The sequence below is a fragment of the Lepidochelys kempii genome, chromosome 7 (assembly GCF_965140285.1).
Source record: "Lepidochelys kempii isolate rLepKem1 chromosome 7, rLepKem1.hap1, whole genome shotgun sequence".
NCBI classification, from domain to species: Eukaryota; Metazoa; Chordata; order Testudines; family Cheloniidae; genus Lepidochelys; species Lepidochelys kempii.
The window spans coordinates 81856892-81872935 of record NC_136386.1 but is presented as its reverse complement, the minus strand read 5'-3'; the positions used below and the strand labels follow the sequence as shown (position 1 = coordinate 81872935).

The 16044-nt window shown below is 46.6% G+C and overlaps 1 protein-coding gene and 1 long non-coding RNA gene across 3 annotated transcripts in view; both read right to left on the bottom strand.

The window, feature by feature from the left end:
- Positions 1-4153: 4153 nt before the first annotated feature.
- Positions 4154-11862, bottom strand: LOC140914809 (uncharacterized). The gene is made up of 3 exons (XR_012159996.2): positions 10137-11862; positions 9700-9763; positions 4154-9163 (listed from the first exon to the last, which is right to left on the bottom strand). It is a non-coding gene; the product is annotated as an uncharacterized LOC140914809 (long non-coding RNA).
- Positions 11863-12976: 1114 nt separating this feature from the next.
- Positions 12977-16044, bottom strand: part of LOC140914807 (nucleolar RNA helicase 2) — a 29540-nt gene continuing 26472 nt past the window's right edge. For both annotated transcript variants that reach the window (XM_073353499.2, XM_073353500.1), the window contains exons 14-15: positions 15624-15668; positions 12977-14371 (exon numbers count right to left, since the gene is read on the bottom strand). In XM_073353499.2, the coding sequence (XP_073209600.1) occupies positions 14195-14371; positions 15624-15668 (222 nt within the window). In that variant the 3' untranslated portion in view covers positions 12977-14194. The remainder of the gene's footprint in view (positions 14372-15623; positions 15669-16044) is intronic.

Below are 16044 nucleotides of genomic sequence, written 5' to 3'. Positions count from 1 at the left end.
GCGCCGGGGCCATTGATGGGAGTCATGTACCCATAGCTTGCCCTCCCCAAGGAGCACATGAGTATCTAAATCACAATGGGTACTACTCCATTGTTATGCAGGCACTAGTGGATCACAGAGGCAGATTTATGAATGTCAATGTGGGCTGTACAGGAAAAGTTCACAATGCCAGAGTTTTTCGCCACTCTGGAGTCTATATCCGTGGACAGGCTAGGACACTATTCCCACCCAATGACATTGATATAAATGGTGTTGCAGTCCCCAGTGTTATTCTGGGTGGCCCTGCATATCCTCTTTTGCCTTGGCTAATGAAACCATACCCTGATATCAAAGACCCTGGCAAAAAAAGGTTTAATTACATTCTAAGCAGGTGTAGAATGCTTGTTGAATGCGCTTTTGGCAGATTAAAATCACGTTGGAGGTGTTTACAGACCCGCTTGGATGTCAGTGTCATCAATGCTGTCCGCATTACTGTGGCTTGCTGTGCTCTTCACAACCTTTGTGAAGCCAGAGGCGAGCCATTTTCCCCTGAATGGACCTCTGACAGCAAGGGAACACAGGATCGGTACCCTCAGCCAGAAAGTGCAGCTATCACGGCAGGAGCTGATTGCACCCGGGCAGCAAACGTAAGGGATGCTTTGTGTGCTTACATTATGGACTTGCATGGCCCAATGGAAGAGGGGAAATAGCACCTGCACAAATGTGCTGGGTGGGAAAACTGGCTCATTCTTGCGGGGGGGGGGAATAGTCTTGATAGTCATGCTTGATCAACATGATGAAAAATAAATATGTTGGGGGGGGGCAGCAAATAGAAGAATACTGTTTGTTTTATCATGCTTAATTGCTCCATAACATGTTTTTACCTTCATCTCAAATCCTGATTGTATGATGTGTTGCACTGATAGCAATAAACTTTCTTGAAAACATAAAACATATTCTTTATTTGTTAACAGGTATGTAAACAGTAAACCACTCACACTGTCTTGGGCAAGCCAACTGCCATAACAAAATCAGCCCCGTCCCACGCCCCCCAAAAAGGGCAGGAAATAGTTAATACTCAACACAATCCCCCTATCACTGCATGTCTCCTGGCCCCCAAGTTCTCCTTTCCTTTCCTTACAGTTTTAGCCCTCACTTTGTGGTGGGGGAGAGGGAGGTTTCCACCAGAGAGAAAACTGCACAGGGGTTAGTTGCCTTACCCAGTCCTGAATGCATCCCTCTCCCGCACCGCTGCATGGAGTTGTGCAAACTACTGCTTGGCTAAGTGTATGTTGCTGGGGCATCATGCCATGGTGAGAGGCAGCAGGAGCCAGTGCTCTTGCAGCCATTACAGACAGGAGTTGCGGGAACAGTTCTCTCTGTTGGGCTCTATATTCCTCCCTTATCTTACTGCAGTGCATGTGCCAGCTCCCTCACTGAAACACGCACCTCCAGCTGGGCTTCAGCCTCTCTGCCTGCCTGTGACCATTCTATTTTTCCAGTCTTTCATCCCTCTTCTTCTGGTCCTTGAACAGCTGCTCTGCCCTGCAAGAACATCAGCCATGAGTTCTTCATGGAAACATGTGCTTTTGGAATGGTCTATGAGGGTGTGTTGGCCCAGGGATGGAGTTTCTGAAGAACCCAGGCAGTATAGGTTGAGGGTCCTGAAATAGGACAGGAAACAGAGTTATTGTTTAAAGTAGCTCTGTGGAGGAGCACAGAATTAATAACTGTAGAATGTCAAGTAAATAAAATAGTTCTAAAGTGAACCTGCACATATTCTGAAGGGGATGCTTCAGTCCTCACACTTTCTCTGGTGGACACAGCCTTATTAATAGTAGTTACAGAAGTGCAGAGGCAATGGTAAATTTAAAATTAAAACCTTTACTCTGCTTCATAAAAATATCCTAATTGGCATGTGAGTGGGTAGGGGTTTGTATAGGACCCATGCAGCAAAATGTTTTCTGTCATTTCAGTCCTTTCATATTTTGGAAGACATGACAGGTCTTGTGGTGCCCAAGTAGCCCAGAGAGATGTTATTTCAAGCTGCTGGAGGGAAACTTGCAATGTATGCAGCAGAAGTATTCAAATGAATAGTGACCGAACAGCACATTCGTGAGTGGAGTGAACTAATCAGCTATACATTGGGGGGCCTAGAAAATACACTCTTCTCCACAATGTAACAAACCATCTGGAGTTCCTGCTTCAGGGAAAATTTGCAGCTATCAGCAATCAGGATTGGGTCCTAATCCATGATGGAATAACATGATGCTCTATGAGAGCACACATGGCTTACCCTGATATTGCTGCATGGAAAACTCTCGGAAAGCTGCAGCTTTAATCCACCCCTGCATGGATTACCTCTAACTGAAATGGACTAAATTTGGAAACAGAATACTGTTTCCCAAACACACACTCTTAGTTCACTGTTCTACAGGCAGCTGTATAGACCCAGGAAGAGTGATTGCGGAGTGGCACATTTCCAAATACTCAAAGGAAAACAAGAATGACCATAGCAAACCTCTGTGACTTAACAGTTAAAATAGCCTTTACAGCTGTGTATGGAAGTTTGAAATTCCAGTTCACCATTTTGAACTCCACATGGTGGGAGGCAGGGGAGGGGGTATGCCTGGATGCTGTGATACAATCTGCCATTACTGGCCAACCACTGATAGCTGGGGCTTAGTGTTTTTTTCTTGACTTCTTAAAAGTAGAATTCCCTCCTGTTACTGTAATAATCTGTTAATTTGAATCATACACTTTACTGGGCTCTGGGGCAGCTTCTGTCTCCAGCAGGTTCACAGCAGGCTTTGCAGCAGGTTCTTCCTGGGGGGTGGAAAAATCCAACAGCTTTTCCAAGTTGGAACTGAGATTCTGTTGCTGCTCTGGGACTGGTTTCATTAAGAAAATCACTTCATGATCCTGGTTGGGAGCCTGCTGCTGGCTGCAATCAATCCTCAAGCTGGATTCAGTGGCCAGCAGGACATTATCCTGGCTCACCAGGTCATCATGCAGCACAGATTCACCAATATGTGCTGTGCTCATATGACCAGGAAGCAGCTAATTTTTTAAAAAGCTTTATCAAATCAGTCTCCATTGAAAACCCTACAGGCTCTCTGATATTGTGCTTCCAAATCAGAGTTCAGAAGACAATGAGTTGCCATCAGGAAGTTTAGACTTGAAATTAGATGAAGGTTTCTAACCATCAGAGGAGTGAAGTTCTGGAACAGCCTTCCAAAGGAAGCAGTGGGGGCAAAAGACCTATCTGGCTTCAAGATTAAACTCGGTAAGTTTATGGAGGAGATGGTATGATGGGATAAAGATCAATTAATTGCCAAAATCATGTTAACTATTCATGGTAAATAGGCCCAATGGCCTGTGATAGAATGTTAGATGGGGTGGGATCTGAGTTACTACAGAGAATTCTTTCCTAGGTATCTGGCTGGTGAATCTTGCCCACATGCTCAGGGTTCAGCTGATCGCCATATTTGGGGTTGGGAAAGAATTTTCCTCCAGGGCAGATTGGAAGAGGCCCCAGGGGGTTTTCGCCTTCCTCTGCAGCATGGGGCACGGGTCACTTGCTGGAGGATTCTCTGCACCTTGAAGTCTTTAAACCATGATTTGAGGACTTCAATAGCTCAGACATAGGTGAGAGGTTTATTGCAGGAGTGGGTGGTTGAGATTCAGTGGCCTGCATTGTGCAGGAGGTCAGACTAGATGATCTTCTGACCTTAATATCTATGAGTCTATGAGTCTATGAGTTAATGCAGACCTCAAAAGGGAGGTGTGGCTTCCATCCACAATAGAGTTCATTGCAGATTGTCAACATAGAAGACTAAGAAAGTTGCCCCAAGGAACTGTGGGATACATCCAGAAGACTTCCAGGACCTGTGTCAAGCTGTGGCTGTATGTACGCAGGAAAGCAATAGGGCTTGGACCCTAAGTGCCAGCTTAACATGGGCTGAGACCAGTGGTGAGCTGGAGCCAGTTCGCTAGAACCAGTTGTTAAACTTAGAAGCCCTTTTAGAACCAGTTGTTCCGCGAGGGACAACCGGTTCTAAAAGGGCTTCTAAATTTAACCAGTCCAAAGTGGCGCCTTAGGCGCCGACTCCACGGGTGCTCCAGCCCTGGAGCACCCAAGGGGAAAATTCGGTGGGTGCAGAGCACCCACCGGCAGCTCCCTGCCCCAAGCTCACCTCATCCCCGCTCTGCCTCCTCCCCTGAATGCACCACCCCACTCAGGCCCAGGGAGGCAGAGCGGAGGTGACTGGGGCAGGGGAGCATGAGGAGGGCCGCCCGCGTCACAGCAGGTAACCCAGGCGGGGGGGGGGGGTGCGCAGGGGAACCACTCCACACCCAGCTCACCTCCACCACCCTCGGCCTGAGCTGGAAGCCGCAGCCTGCTTCTCAGCCCTCCCAGGCTTCCCACTGAACAGCTGATTCGCCGGAAGCTGAGGGGGGGCTTGGAGAAGTAGAGCAGGGCGGTGTGTTCAGGGGAGGAGGCGGAGCGGAGGCGAGGTGACCTAGGACCGGGCGTGGCACTGGGTGGGGAGCTGCCGCTGGGTGGTCTGCACCCACCAATTTTCCCTGTGGGTGCTCCAGCCCCGGAGTACCCCAGGAGTTGGCGCCCAAGGTGCCAATTTTGATGTGATCAGTGGGGGAGCAGCCGCTCCCCCCCAACTATGCTCCCCCCCCCCCAGGAGCCAGAGGGAGCTGCCGGATGCTTCCTGGGAGCTGCCACAGGTAAGCACCGCCGGGACTCCCCACCTCACCCCCCGGCAGGTGCCTCTGGCTCTTAGGGGTGGGGTGGGCACCCACTACGGTGGCCCACGAGACCCTCCTGGTTCTGGGGGCAGTCAGGGGACAGGGGAGGATAGGGAAGAGGTCCGGGGGGGGCGGAGTCAAGGAACACGGGGGGGTTGGATGGGGCAGAAGTCCCAGGGGGCAGGGGTGGGCAACGACCCCCTTGTGGGGTGAGGAGGGAACCCGTTGTTAAGATTTTGGCAGCTCATCACTGGCTCAGACCCTGAGTCCAAGCCCTAAATAAGCACAGTTGCAATGAGAACATGGGGCGGGGGTCGGGAGAGTTTGGCTTGAGCCTGGGCTCAGACCTGTGTTTACATTGCTATGTAGATATACCCTTACTGGCCAGAAAAAGGCTTACTCCCCCTCTCTAGTTAGGATCCCACCTCCTTCACACTCTTCAGTGTTGCTCTATGCTAGAATCCAGGGAAGGGTTGAGGGAAGCAGAATGCTACGGTGTGAAGCCTAGATCCACAAAGGCATTAGGGCTCCTTACTTTCATTGATTTCAGTGGTCATTAGGAGCCTAAATACCTTTGTAGCACTGAGCCTTTGTCAAATGCTATGCTAAACAAAACCATCTCTCTTTTCATTATGGTTAGTGCAGCTGCACTCTATCAAGAAAAGTGGAGCTGTACTGTGCTAGGCATGGTGCATGTATGAAATCAATCCCTTTGCCAGACACCAAACTAACACATCTAGTTCTATAAAATTAAATGCTCCAAAACTTCATTAAATTAAGGCTTCCCAGTGGTGCCGGGTGTCATTCTGAAACGCAGAGAGGCACTAAACTAACCTGTTGAGAAACAGGCAATAGTGTTAAGGTACCCTCCCCCACCACCATGACAAACCCTTAACTCTGCCCTCTGAAGAGGACAGTAGCCAGTGGGAGTGGTAAGTCATAATAAGTAGACATGAGTTAGATCTAAGAGAGTGTGCCATTATTTGTGTTTGGTTCCCAACAAGGGTGTGATAATGTCAGATCAGTCAAGAACATTACTCTGGCACCTAAAATCCTTGGTACACCAGCACTTAGCACACAAGGTTGCAACACCACTGAAACTTAGCCCACTTGCCCCACCACAATGCTAGAGAGGCAGCTAGGCTAAATTTCAGTAGCATTGTGACCCTCTGTGCCAGGTCACAACACCAATCAAGTCTGGTCCACTCACCAATACTTGCTTTACACCAAAATGACATGACCACAACCCAGGAACTATGTCACAAGACTGGGACCCAGATCCCACTCTGCCAACTTGGAACCCCTACTGGCACCCACTGCTGCTCCTCTCTGAATCACAGGAAGCCATAAGCCAAGGGCTATGGAGAGGAGCAGTCTGAGGGAGGTATGGGCTCCTGCTGGGAGGGAGCATGGCTAGGCCCTGGTCTGCCTGCCACAACCTGGGGCAGCTCCTCTCAGCACTGGGGACAGGTGGGAAGCCAAATGAGCAAGGGTGAGGAAGGCAGGGACCAGGAATGAGGCTGGCCATTGTGCCATCCTGGAGTGCATAAAGCCAGCTGTGGAGAGGCTGGTCTTTGGCACTGGCAGTAGCATCTAGAGGCTCTGATGCAGAAATGAGCCCTCAGCAGCCTGGCACGGTGCTGTGGCACACTGGGTAGGAAGCCTAAGCCATGGGTGGGGCAGGGGTGCATGGTCCATGCATTCCTGCCCACACCAGGCTGTGATGGCAACTCCCTCCCCTGGACCTAGAGCGTGGGGGTGGGGGAGGAATAGGGCTGGATGTGAGGGACAGAGGAAAGGATGAGAAGTGGTTCAGCTATAGAGTTTCGGTGCTTGATGCCCCCGAGCATTACTCCCTCTTTACTGTATTCCCAAGGCATCAACCTCCATAGCAGGGCTTGATCCAGAGATTAACAATCATTGCTGTAAAGTAGTAGACAAAGTCCCCCCCCCGACTAAAACCCTCTCTCAATGTAAGTATTACTGTAGTACACAAGAAGCACCAATCAGGACTGAGCCATTACTGTCCCAGTTGCTGTACAGATAGTTGGTAAATTCTTCAAGGCTGTCTTATACTCTAAGGCCTTGTCTACACTACAAAATTACTCTGATTTTACAGAAGTCGATTTTTGGGAACAGATTGTATAAAGTCGAGTTCATGTGTCCACACTAAGCACATTAATTTGGCAGTGTGCGTCCACAGTACCGTGGCAAGCGTCAATATCCTGAGCGGTGCACTGTGGGTAGCTATCCCACATTCCTGTAGTCCCTGCTACCCATTGGAATTCTGGGCTGAGCTCCCAATGCCTGATGGGACCAAAAATTTGTCACAGGTGGTTATGGGTAAATGTCATCAGTCAATACTCCCTCCATGAAAGCAACGGCAGACAATCATTTCACGCCCTTTTCCCTGGATTGCCCAAGCAGACGCCATAGCACGGCAAGCATGGAGCCCGTTCAGCTCACTGCAGCAGTTATGACCATTATAAACACCTCACACATTATCGTGCAGTTTATGCAGAACCAGAACCTGAAAAACCAGGCAAGGAGGCGACAGCAGCACAGTGATGAGAGTGATGAGGACATGGACACAGATTTCTCTAAAACAGCAGTCCCCGGCAATTTGGAGATCATGGTATCAATGGGGCAGGCTCATGCCGTGGAATGCTGATTCTGGGCCTGGGGAAACAAGTACAGACTGGTGGGACTGCATAGTGTTGCTGGTCTGGGATGATTCCCAGTAGCTCCAAAACTTTCACATGCATACGGGCACTTTCATGGAACTTTGTGACTCGCTTTCCCCTGCCCTGAAGCGCAAGAATACCAAGATGAGAGCAGCCCTCACAGTTCACAAGCGAGTGACAATAGCTCTGTGGAAGCTTGCAACACCAGACAGCTACTGGTCAGTCGGGAATCAATTTGGAGTGGGCAAATCTACTGTGGGGGTTGCTGTGATGCAAGAAGCCAACGCAATCATTGAGCTGCTGCTATCAAAGGTAGTGACTCTGGGAAATGTGCAGGTCATAGTAGATGGCTTTGCTCTAATGGGATTCCCTAACTGTGGTGGGGCTATAGATGGAACACATATCCCTATCTTGGGACTGGACCACCAGGGCAGCCAGTTCATAAACCCCAAGGGGTACTTTTCAATGGTGCTGCAAGCACTGGTGAATCACAAGGGACGTTTCACCAACATCAATGTGGGATGGCTGGGAAAAGTTCATGACACTCGCGTCTTCAGGAACTCTGGTCACTTTAAACGGCTGCAGGAAGGGATTTACTTCCCAGACCAGAAAATAACTGTTGGGGATGTTGAAATGCCTGTAGTTATCCTTGGAGACCCAGCCTACCTCTTAATGCCCTGACTCATGAAGCCATACACAGGCACCCTGGACAGTAGTAAGAAGCTGTTCAACTATAGGCTGAGCAAGTGCAGAATGGTGGTAGTGCGCATTTGGACGTTTAAAGGGTCGCTGGCGCAGTTTACTGACTAGCTCAGACCTTAGCGAAACCAATATTCCCATTGTTATTGCTGCTTGCTGTGTGTTCCACAATCTCTGTGAGAGTAAGGGGAAGACGTTTATGGTGGAGTGGGAGGTTAAGGCAAATCGCCTGGCTGCTGAATACGCGCAGCCAGACACCAGGGCAATTAGAAGAGCACAGCAGAAAGTGCTGCGCATCAGAGAAGCTTTGAAAACCAGTTTCTTGACTGGCCAGGGTACCGTGTGACACTTCTGTTTGTTTCTCCTTGATGAAAACCCACCCCCTTATTTGACTAATTCCCTGTAAGCCACTCGCCCTCCCCCCTTTGATCACAGCTTGCTTGCAAAGGAAATAAAGTCATTATCGTTTAAAAAACATGTATTCTTTATTATTTGATTATAAAAATAGGGAGATAACTCACAAGGTAGCCCAGGTGGACTGTGGGAGGAAGGAAGGAGAGAAGGAAAAGGCCACTTCAAAACTTCTTGAATGACAGCCTTCTGTTGCTTGGGCTGTCCACTTGGGGTGGAGTGGTTGGGTGCCCGGAGCCTCCCCGCCCGGCATTCTTGGGCATCTGGGGAGGAGGGAGGATGGTTAAACAGGAGCTGCAGCGGCAGTCTGAGATCCTGCTGCCGTTTCTGAACCTCCACCAGACGCCGAAGCATGTCCGTTTAATCCCGCAGTAACCCCAGCGTTGCATCCTGCCTCCTCTGATCTCCCTGCCACCATCTCTCATCTTGATCATCCCTACTGTCCTCATGTTCATTGGCCGCTTTCCTGTACTGTGCTCCTGTGACCCTCCACACATTCTGCTGAGCTCTGTCAGTGCCGGATGACTGCATGAGCTCAGAGAACATTTCATCGTGCGTGCGTTTTTTTCGCTGCCTTATCTGAGATAGCCTTTGGGACGGAGGAGGGAGGCTTGAAACATTTGCAGCTGTGGGAAGGAAAAAAGGGAGTGAAGATACATTTTACAGAACAAATGACTATACTCTTTCACAGTGAACACCACTATTCACATTACATAGCACATGTGATATTGGTACAAGGTGGCATTTTGCATCTTATATATTGAGTGCCTGCAGTTTTGGTGTTAGAGATCACACACGCAGTGCCAGGCAACAGAATTCAGCTTGCAGACAGCCATGGTAAGCCATAGTCTTTCGGCTTCTGCAACCTTCGTAACAGCACCCTCCTTTCCCACACCAAGCAAAGCCTGTTGAGTTGGCCATTTAGTGCTGCGGTTTTCGTGTTAACGTGCAGCAGCAGAAACCAAACTAACCCCCTCCCACCATCGAATTCTCTGGGATGATCGCTTTACTCCTCCCCCCACCGTGTGGCTGGTATCAGGGAAGGTCCCTGCTAGCCAAATGTGAACAGCTCAGCGCCAATGCCCCTCCCTCCCACCACGTGGCTAACTGCGGGGAGGATTTCTTTTCAGGGACAGGCAAATAGCCCAGTAGGAACACCCACCTCTGAATGTCCCCTTAATTAATTCCCCTATTTCAACCAGGTTACCGTGAACGATATCACTCTCCTAAGGATAACAGAGAGATAAAGAATGGATGTTACTTGAATGCCAGGAAACACCGGGACCATACGCTGCCAGGCATAGTCATGCAATGAAATCAGATTACCACGCCATGCTAGTAGCAAGTAAAGTGTCCTACCAGGGAGGACGGAATAAGGCTGCTCTCCCCAGAAACCTTCTGCAAAGGCTTTTAGAGTACCTCCAGGAGAGCTTCATGGAGATGTCCCTGGAGGATTTCCGCTCCATCCCCAGACACGTTAACAGACTTTTCCAGTAGCTGTACTGGCCACGAATGCATCCCAAGTCCTCAGGGCTACTTAATCATTAAAAAACACTTGTTTTTAAAAACATGTATTATATTTAAAAAAGGTACACTCACCAGAGGTCCCTTCTCACGCTTCGTTGGGTTGGGAGGGTATTTCAGTCAGGGTGATGAAAAGATCCTGGCTGTTGGGGAGAATGGTGTGCTGCTGTGTGCTCTCCTCATCTCCCCCATCCACAAAATCCTCAGGCATGGTGGAGAGTGCCCAATCATCGGAGTCCACGGACAGGGGTGGGGTAGTGGTGGCGGCCCCTCCTAGAATTGCATGCAGCTCAGCATAGAAGTGGCATGTCTGGGGCTCTGTCCTGGAGCATCCGTTTGATTCTTTGGTTTTCTGGTGCGCTTGTCTGAGCTCCTTAACTTTCAAGCGGCACTGTGTTGCGTCCCTGCTGTAGCCTCTGTCCCTCATGGCCTTGGAGATCTTTTTGAAAACTTTTGGCATTTTGTCTTTTGGAACATAGTTCTGATAGCACAGACTCCTCTCCTCATACAGTGATCAGATCCAGTACCTCCCGTTCAGTCCATGTTGGAGCTCTTTTTCGATTCTGGGACTGCATGGTTACCTGTGCTGATGAGCTCGCCTGGCCAAACAGGAAATGAGATTCAAAAGTTCCCGTGTCTTTTCCTGTATACCTGGCCAGTGCAAGTTCAGAGTGCTGTCCAGAGCAGTCAAAATGGTGCAATGTGGGATAGATCCCGGAGGCCAATGCCATCAAATTGCGTCCACACTAACGCTAATTTGAAATGGCGATGTCAATTTCAGCACTAATCCCCTTGTCAGGGAGGAGTACAGAAATCAATTTTAAGAGCCCTTTATGTTGACAAAAATGGCTTTGTTGTGTGGACAGGCGCAGGATTAATTTGATTTAATGCTGCTAAATTTGACAAACTAGTAGTGTAGACCAGGCCTCAGATTAGCTACAAATAGCTATAACAAACAATTAGAAGGGACGGAGAGGGAGGAAAACTAACAAGAATGTACATTGATATAAGCCAACTATAGGTGCAGATACCTGGTTCCAAGTTGGTCCATTTACTTTTTTTTATTATAAAAATACACAAAATATAAGGTAGGTAAACATCAGGCAAAACTCATCTACCTAACCATTAGCATTTGGCAGTTTCCCATAAGTATCACCAGAGAACTCGGTCTTGAAGAAGCATTTGAAGAAGAGGGTCTGGGGTTTACTGACAAGTTCAGAAAGGGTGTTCCAAGTAAAAGGAAGTCATTTGGAAGAAGCAGACAAGTAACCATTGGAAAACAGCATTATTGGCAGAGCAGATGGCAAGTAGAAAAGAAGGGCTGGACTGAGTTAGAAAGGGCCTTAAAAGGTACGGACCAGACACTTGTATTTGATGTGACAGAGAAGTGGCAGCTAGTAGAGAGATTTAAGGAAGAGGGTAATATGGTCAGGATGACAGGGCAGAAACTATTCTGTTCAAAACCCTACTCACTAGCTGGGAGGGAAATGAGATGGGGGTCAAGGCGGCTACCACAGAGGAGGCTACCTTAGGGCTCTGACTAGGGATAAAAGTTCTCTACTGTCCATGCACTGGTACATACACACCTACAGTTAACTAGGCATATGCAATAACCCAAAAATTATTCCTTTCTTCATGGGCATTTCTATAGTGCTCATATCATAGTATCAAAGTGCTTCACAAACAATTAATTTGTTCTTCACATATGTGAAAGCAGTTGATGGGTATTTACCACCATTTTACAGATAGGAAACTGAGGTAGAGAATAAAGAAAAGGAGTACTTGTGGCACCTTAGAGACTAACCAATTTATTTGAGCATAAGCTTTCGTGAGCTACAGCTCACTTCATCAGATGCATACTGTGGAAAGTTTAGAAGATCTTATTATATACACACAAAGCATGAAAAAAATACCTCCTCCCACCCCACTCTCCTGCTGGTAATAGCTTATCTAAAGTGACCACTCTCCTTAAAATGTGTATGATAATCACGGTGTGCCATTTCCAGCACAAATCCAGGGTTTAACAAGAACGTCGGGGGGAGGGGGGGAGGAAAAAACAAGGGGAAATAGGCTACCTTGCATAATGACTAAGCCACTCCCAGTCTCTATTCAAGCCTAAATTAATTGTATCCAATTTGCAAATGAATTCCAATTCAGCTGGAGTCTGGATTTGAAGTTTTTTTGTTGACCGTCACCTTCAGCCCCCAACTAAAACCCCTCCAACGCATTATTAAGGATCTATAACCTATCCTGAAGGATGACCCAACACTCTCACAAATCTTGGGAGACAGGCCAGTCCTTGCCTACAGACAGCCCTCCTACTGAAGCAAATACTCACCAGCAACCACATCCCACACAACAGAACCACTAACCCAGGAACCTATCCTTGCAACAAAGCCCGTTGCCAGCTGTGCCCACATATCTATTCAGGGGACACCATCACAGGGCCTAATCACATCAGCCACACTATCAGAGGCTCGTTCGCCTGCACATCCACCAATGTGATATATGCCATCATGTGCCAGCAATGCCCCTCTGCCATGTACATTGGTCAAACTGGACAGTGTCTACGTAAAAGAATAAATGGACACAAATCAGATGTCAAGAATTATAACATTCATAAACCAGTCGGAGAACACTTCAATCTCTCTGGTCACGTGATTACAGACATGAAAGTCGCTATTTTACAACAAAAAAACTTCAAATCCAGACTCCAGCGAGAAACTGCTGAATTGGAATTCATTTGCAAATTGGATACAATTAATTTAGGCTTGAATAGAGACTGGGAGTGGCTTAGTCATTATGCAAGGTAGCCTATTTCCCCTTGATGAAGTGAGCTGTAGCTCACGAAAGCTTATGCTCAAATAAATTGGTTAGTCTCTAAGGTGCCACAAGTACTCCTTTTCTTTTTGCGAATACAGACTAACACGGCTGCTACTCTGAAACCTGAGGTAGAGAATAAGGCCAAAATTATCAAGTGCCCACTAAGTTTGGGTGGCTAACTTAAGATGGCAGGGCCTGATTTTGTCATCGTTCTTAACACTTTTACAACACTAATTGACTTTAGTTACAACTGTGAGCTCTCAGCACTTCTTCAAATCTGGCCCCACACCTCTCATCAAAACCCAGAACACAAGGAACAATTAGTGACCAATTGTGAAAATGTAAATGACCTGCCCATCATAGATGTATTCCATAGCAGAGAGAATAAAATACAGTTAACCGGTGCAGCAGTCAACTGCCTCAATCATCAGACTATCCTCTTTTCCTGCAATCCCTTACTTCATTTACTATGTATATTTTCAAAAAAAGAAAAGGAGTACTTGTGGCACCTTAGAAACTAACCAATTTACAGCTCACGAAAGCTTATGCTCAAATAAATTGGTTAGTCTCTAAGGTGCCACAAGTACTCCTTTTCTTTTTGCGACTACAGACTAACATGGCTGTTACTCTGAAACCTATGTATATTTTGACTTCTGCCATAAATGAGGTAAGAGGCCCACAAACAGCTTCACTCACTACAGAGCCCTGATTCATGTTCAGTGGAGCAATGGATTTGTATACTGAATGAGGCAGGGGCCCTGTGGAAAAAAAACAGTATTTAGTTACATGATTGCATTCTATCATAGTGCAGCGTACAGGAACTGAATCAAGGTTATACCCCACTCACTCTCCAGCTGAAGCAACATACACCATTCATCCAACAATCACTTCACTATGTACAAATGACTATGTAGAAATAGTATTTTAATTATTTTGGAAAATGGACAGGTTTCAGTCACCACTGGAGACCAATTCAAATGGAGATTTTGATATATACTGTGTAGTAAACCCAAGCCAGATTTCTGATTGCAAAAGACACATCCTGGAACAAGGCTCTGTGGAGGAGTTTGATGAATATTCTTTTGACGTAGCTGTGTGGAAGATAAGGCATAATTTTGTATACACTGAACTGTTGTTCTCTGAATTGGTCCTGTATACAGCCATCCCTAGCAATACTGGAAAAACAAATTTTGAATGACAGATTCTGCAAGTGGCACACACATAGAACGAACATGACTTTTTTTAATGTGGATAAAAATATTTTAGTCTCATTTCTGCAAATGTTATTGTTAGAGCTAGCGATCAAATGCTCAGTCAAAACTTCGTTTCTGGCCTCTATTTCTGAATCTGTTTCTATTAAAGCTGCCACCTCGCCTCCCATTCCTGGAGTCGTAGAAGCCTCTGCCTCCTTCTCGCTGGGTTTCTGCTAACTCGGGTAATTGAGTTGCCACAGTCAGATGCCAGTGTTTTGAATCCTGCCATTTTCCCTGGTAAAAACGAAGTTAAATATGTATTTGAACTTTATACATGTAAAAGCCTGACATGCAGACAAAACTTGCAAGAAAGCAAATACAGTACATTTTACAGTTTTATAAAATTGGGCAACTGCAAGAAAAAACTACTTAGTAGCAAATACAACCTAGTATTTAAAAATAACTAAAAAGTTTGGACTGGAATTAAAAATAAAATATGAAGCATAGGAAACATCTGATTCCAGATTTTGTGAAAACAGTTATGAGTTAAACAAATCATGAACCTCTAGGTCTCAATTATAAAAATGAAAGTGTACATAAAGACAGCCACTTAAATGTACACTTGAAATAAATAATACAAGCACATGCCATCAAGGAACCCTTGGGGTCCTGCAAAGCAGAGGTTCCTATTTTGAGGACTCTGGACCACTACTAGTCAGACACCAGAGAAACCAGAGATAGTTCTATTGCTTTGAGTGCAGATCCAGCCAGGAATGGATGCCGCAACATGAAGTGGGAGCTGCCAGTAAGGTATTATAGACCAGCCTCAAAAGTAGAGGTGGCATCTCTTCCCTCTCTCTCCTGAAACAGGAGTGAAGCTAAAAAGGGAGATGGGGGTGTTGGTGGCTCTTCCAAGACCCACCTCTGGACCAGGACCTGCACCCACTTTAGGACTCTAGTCTGAGTCAATGCTGGGGTTGGGAGTAGGAAAGCACTGGGGGCGCAATCCTGAATGAAGGTAGGAAGATTGGGGGACCTCTGCATGGGGCAAGAAATGGCTGGAGTGGGAACCCTGAAAAAATGGAAGACCAGGCCCCCAAAGAAGCAATAATTACAGCAGATTGGATTGTCAGGGATTCGTTTTTGGAGAAGAGCAAGAAAAACTTGAGTTGCAATTCAGAAAAATTGATTAAGAAGCTAATCTGGAAGGACTGAGAGAACTCCATTTTAGTTTGTGAAAAACACTGTGGGGCAATAAGTAGAAGTGGGAAGGAAATTAATATAAGTTGAGGTGATGAGAACCGATTCTGACAAAAGGAAAACTGGATTTAGAAATAATTTGTGGAGGAGATCCATTTTGATTTGGGGCAAAATTAATTTATGACAGGGAATTGCTTTTGATGTAATGGGGAGAACTGGTTCTGGCTATGGAGTTCAGTCTGCCAGCAGTGATGGGGAGGAGAAGGGATCCACAAGATGGTCCACACTATGAAAATGTTGGGAAACCTGTACCATAAATTAAGAATTACTGAAATTAAGAGAATACCTGTATTTGTCTAAGATTCACTGCAGGAATATCAAAACACACCCCCTGAAAAAAAAAAAAAAAGGTTTAAAATGGATTCCAGAAAATCGAGACCTTGTAATCCATAGTTTCGGGTAACACTGAAGTATTTGTTAAAGCACACAACCTTTAGGGAATAGAGACAGTTTAATGAAAGGGATCTGTGAATTTTCACTTTCTGAAGTCAAGTTTAACTTGTTTAATATTTGGGAGCCAAAGCAATTTTACCTTTGGAAAAAGACTGACACGTGGAGCAGCACAATGTTTTACACACCTTTAGTGCCTTTCATCCAAGATATCAAACTATTTCACAGGCACTAAGCAGTTCAGCACACCTGCTTTTTCATCATGTACTTCACCAATTCTTCCCTAGGTATTCTCTTTCCTGCAGAGCCACTTCTTT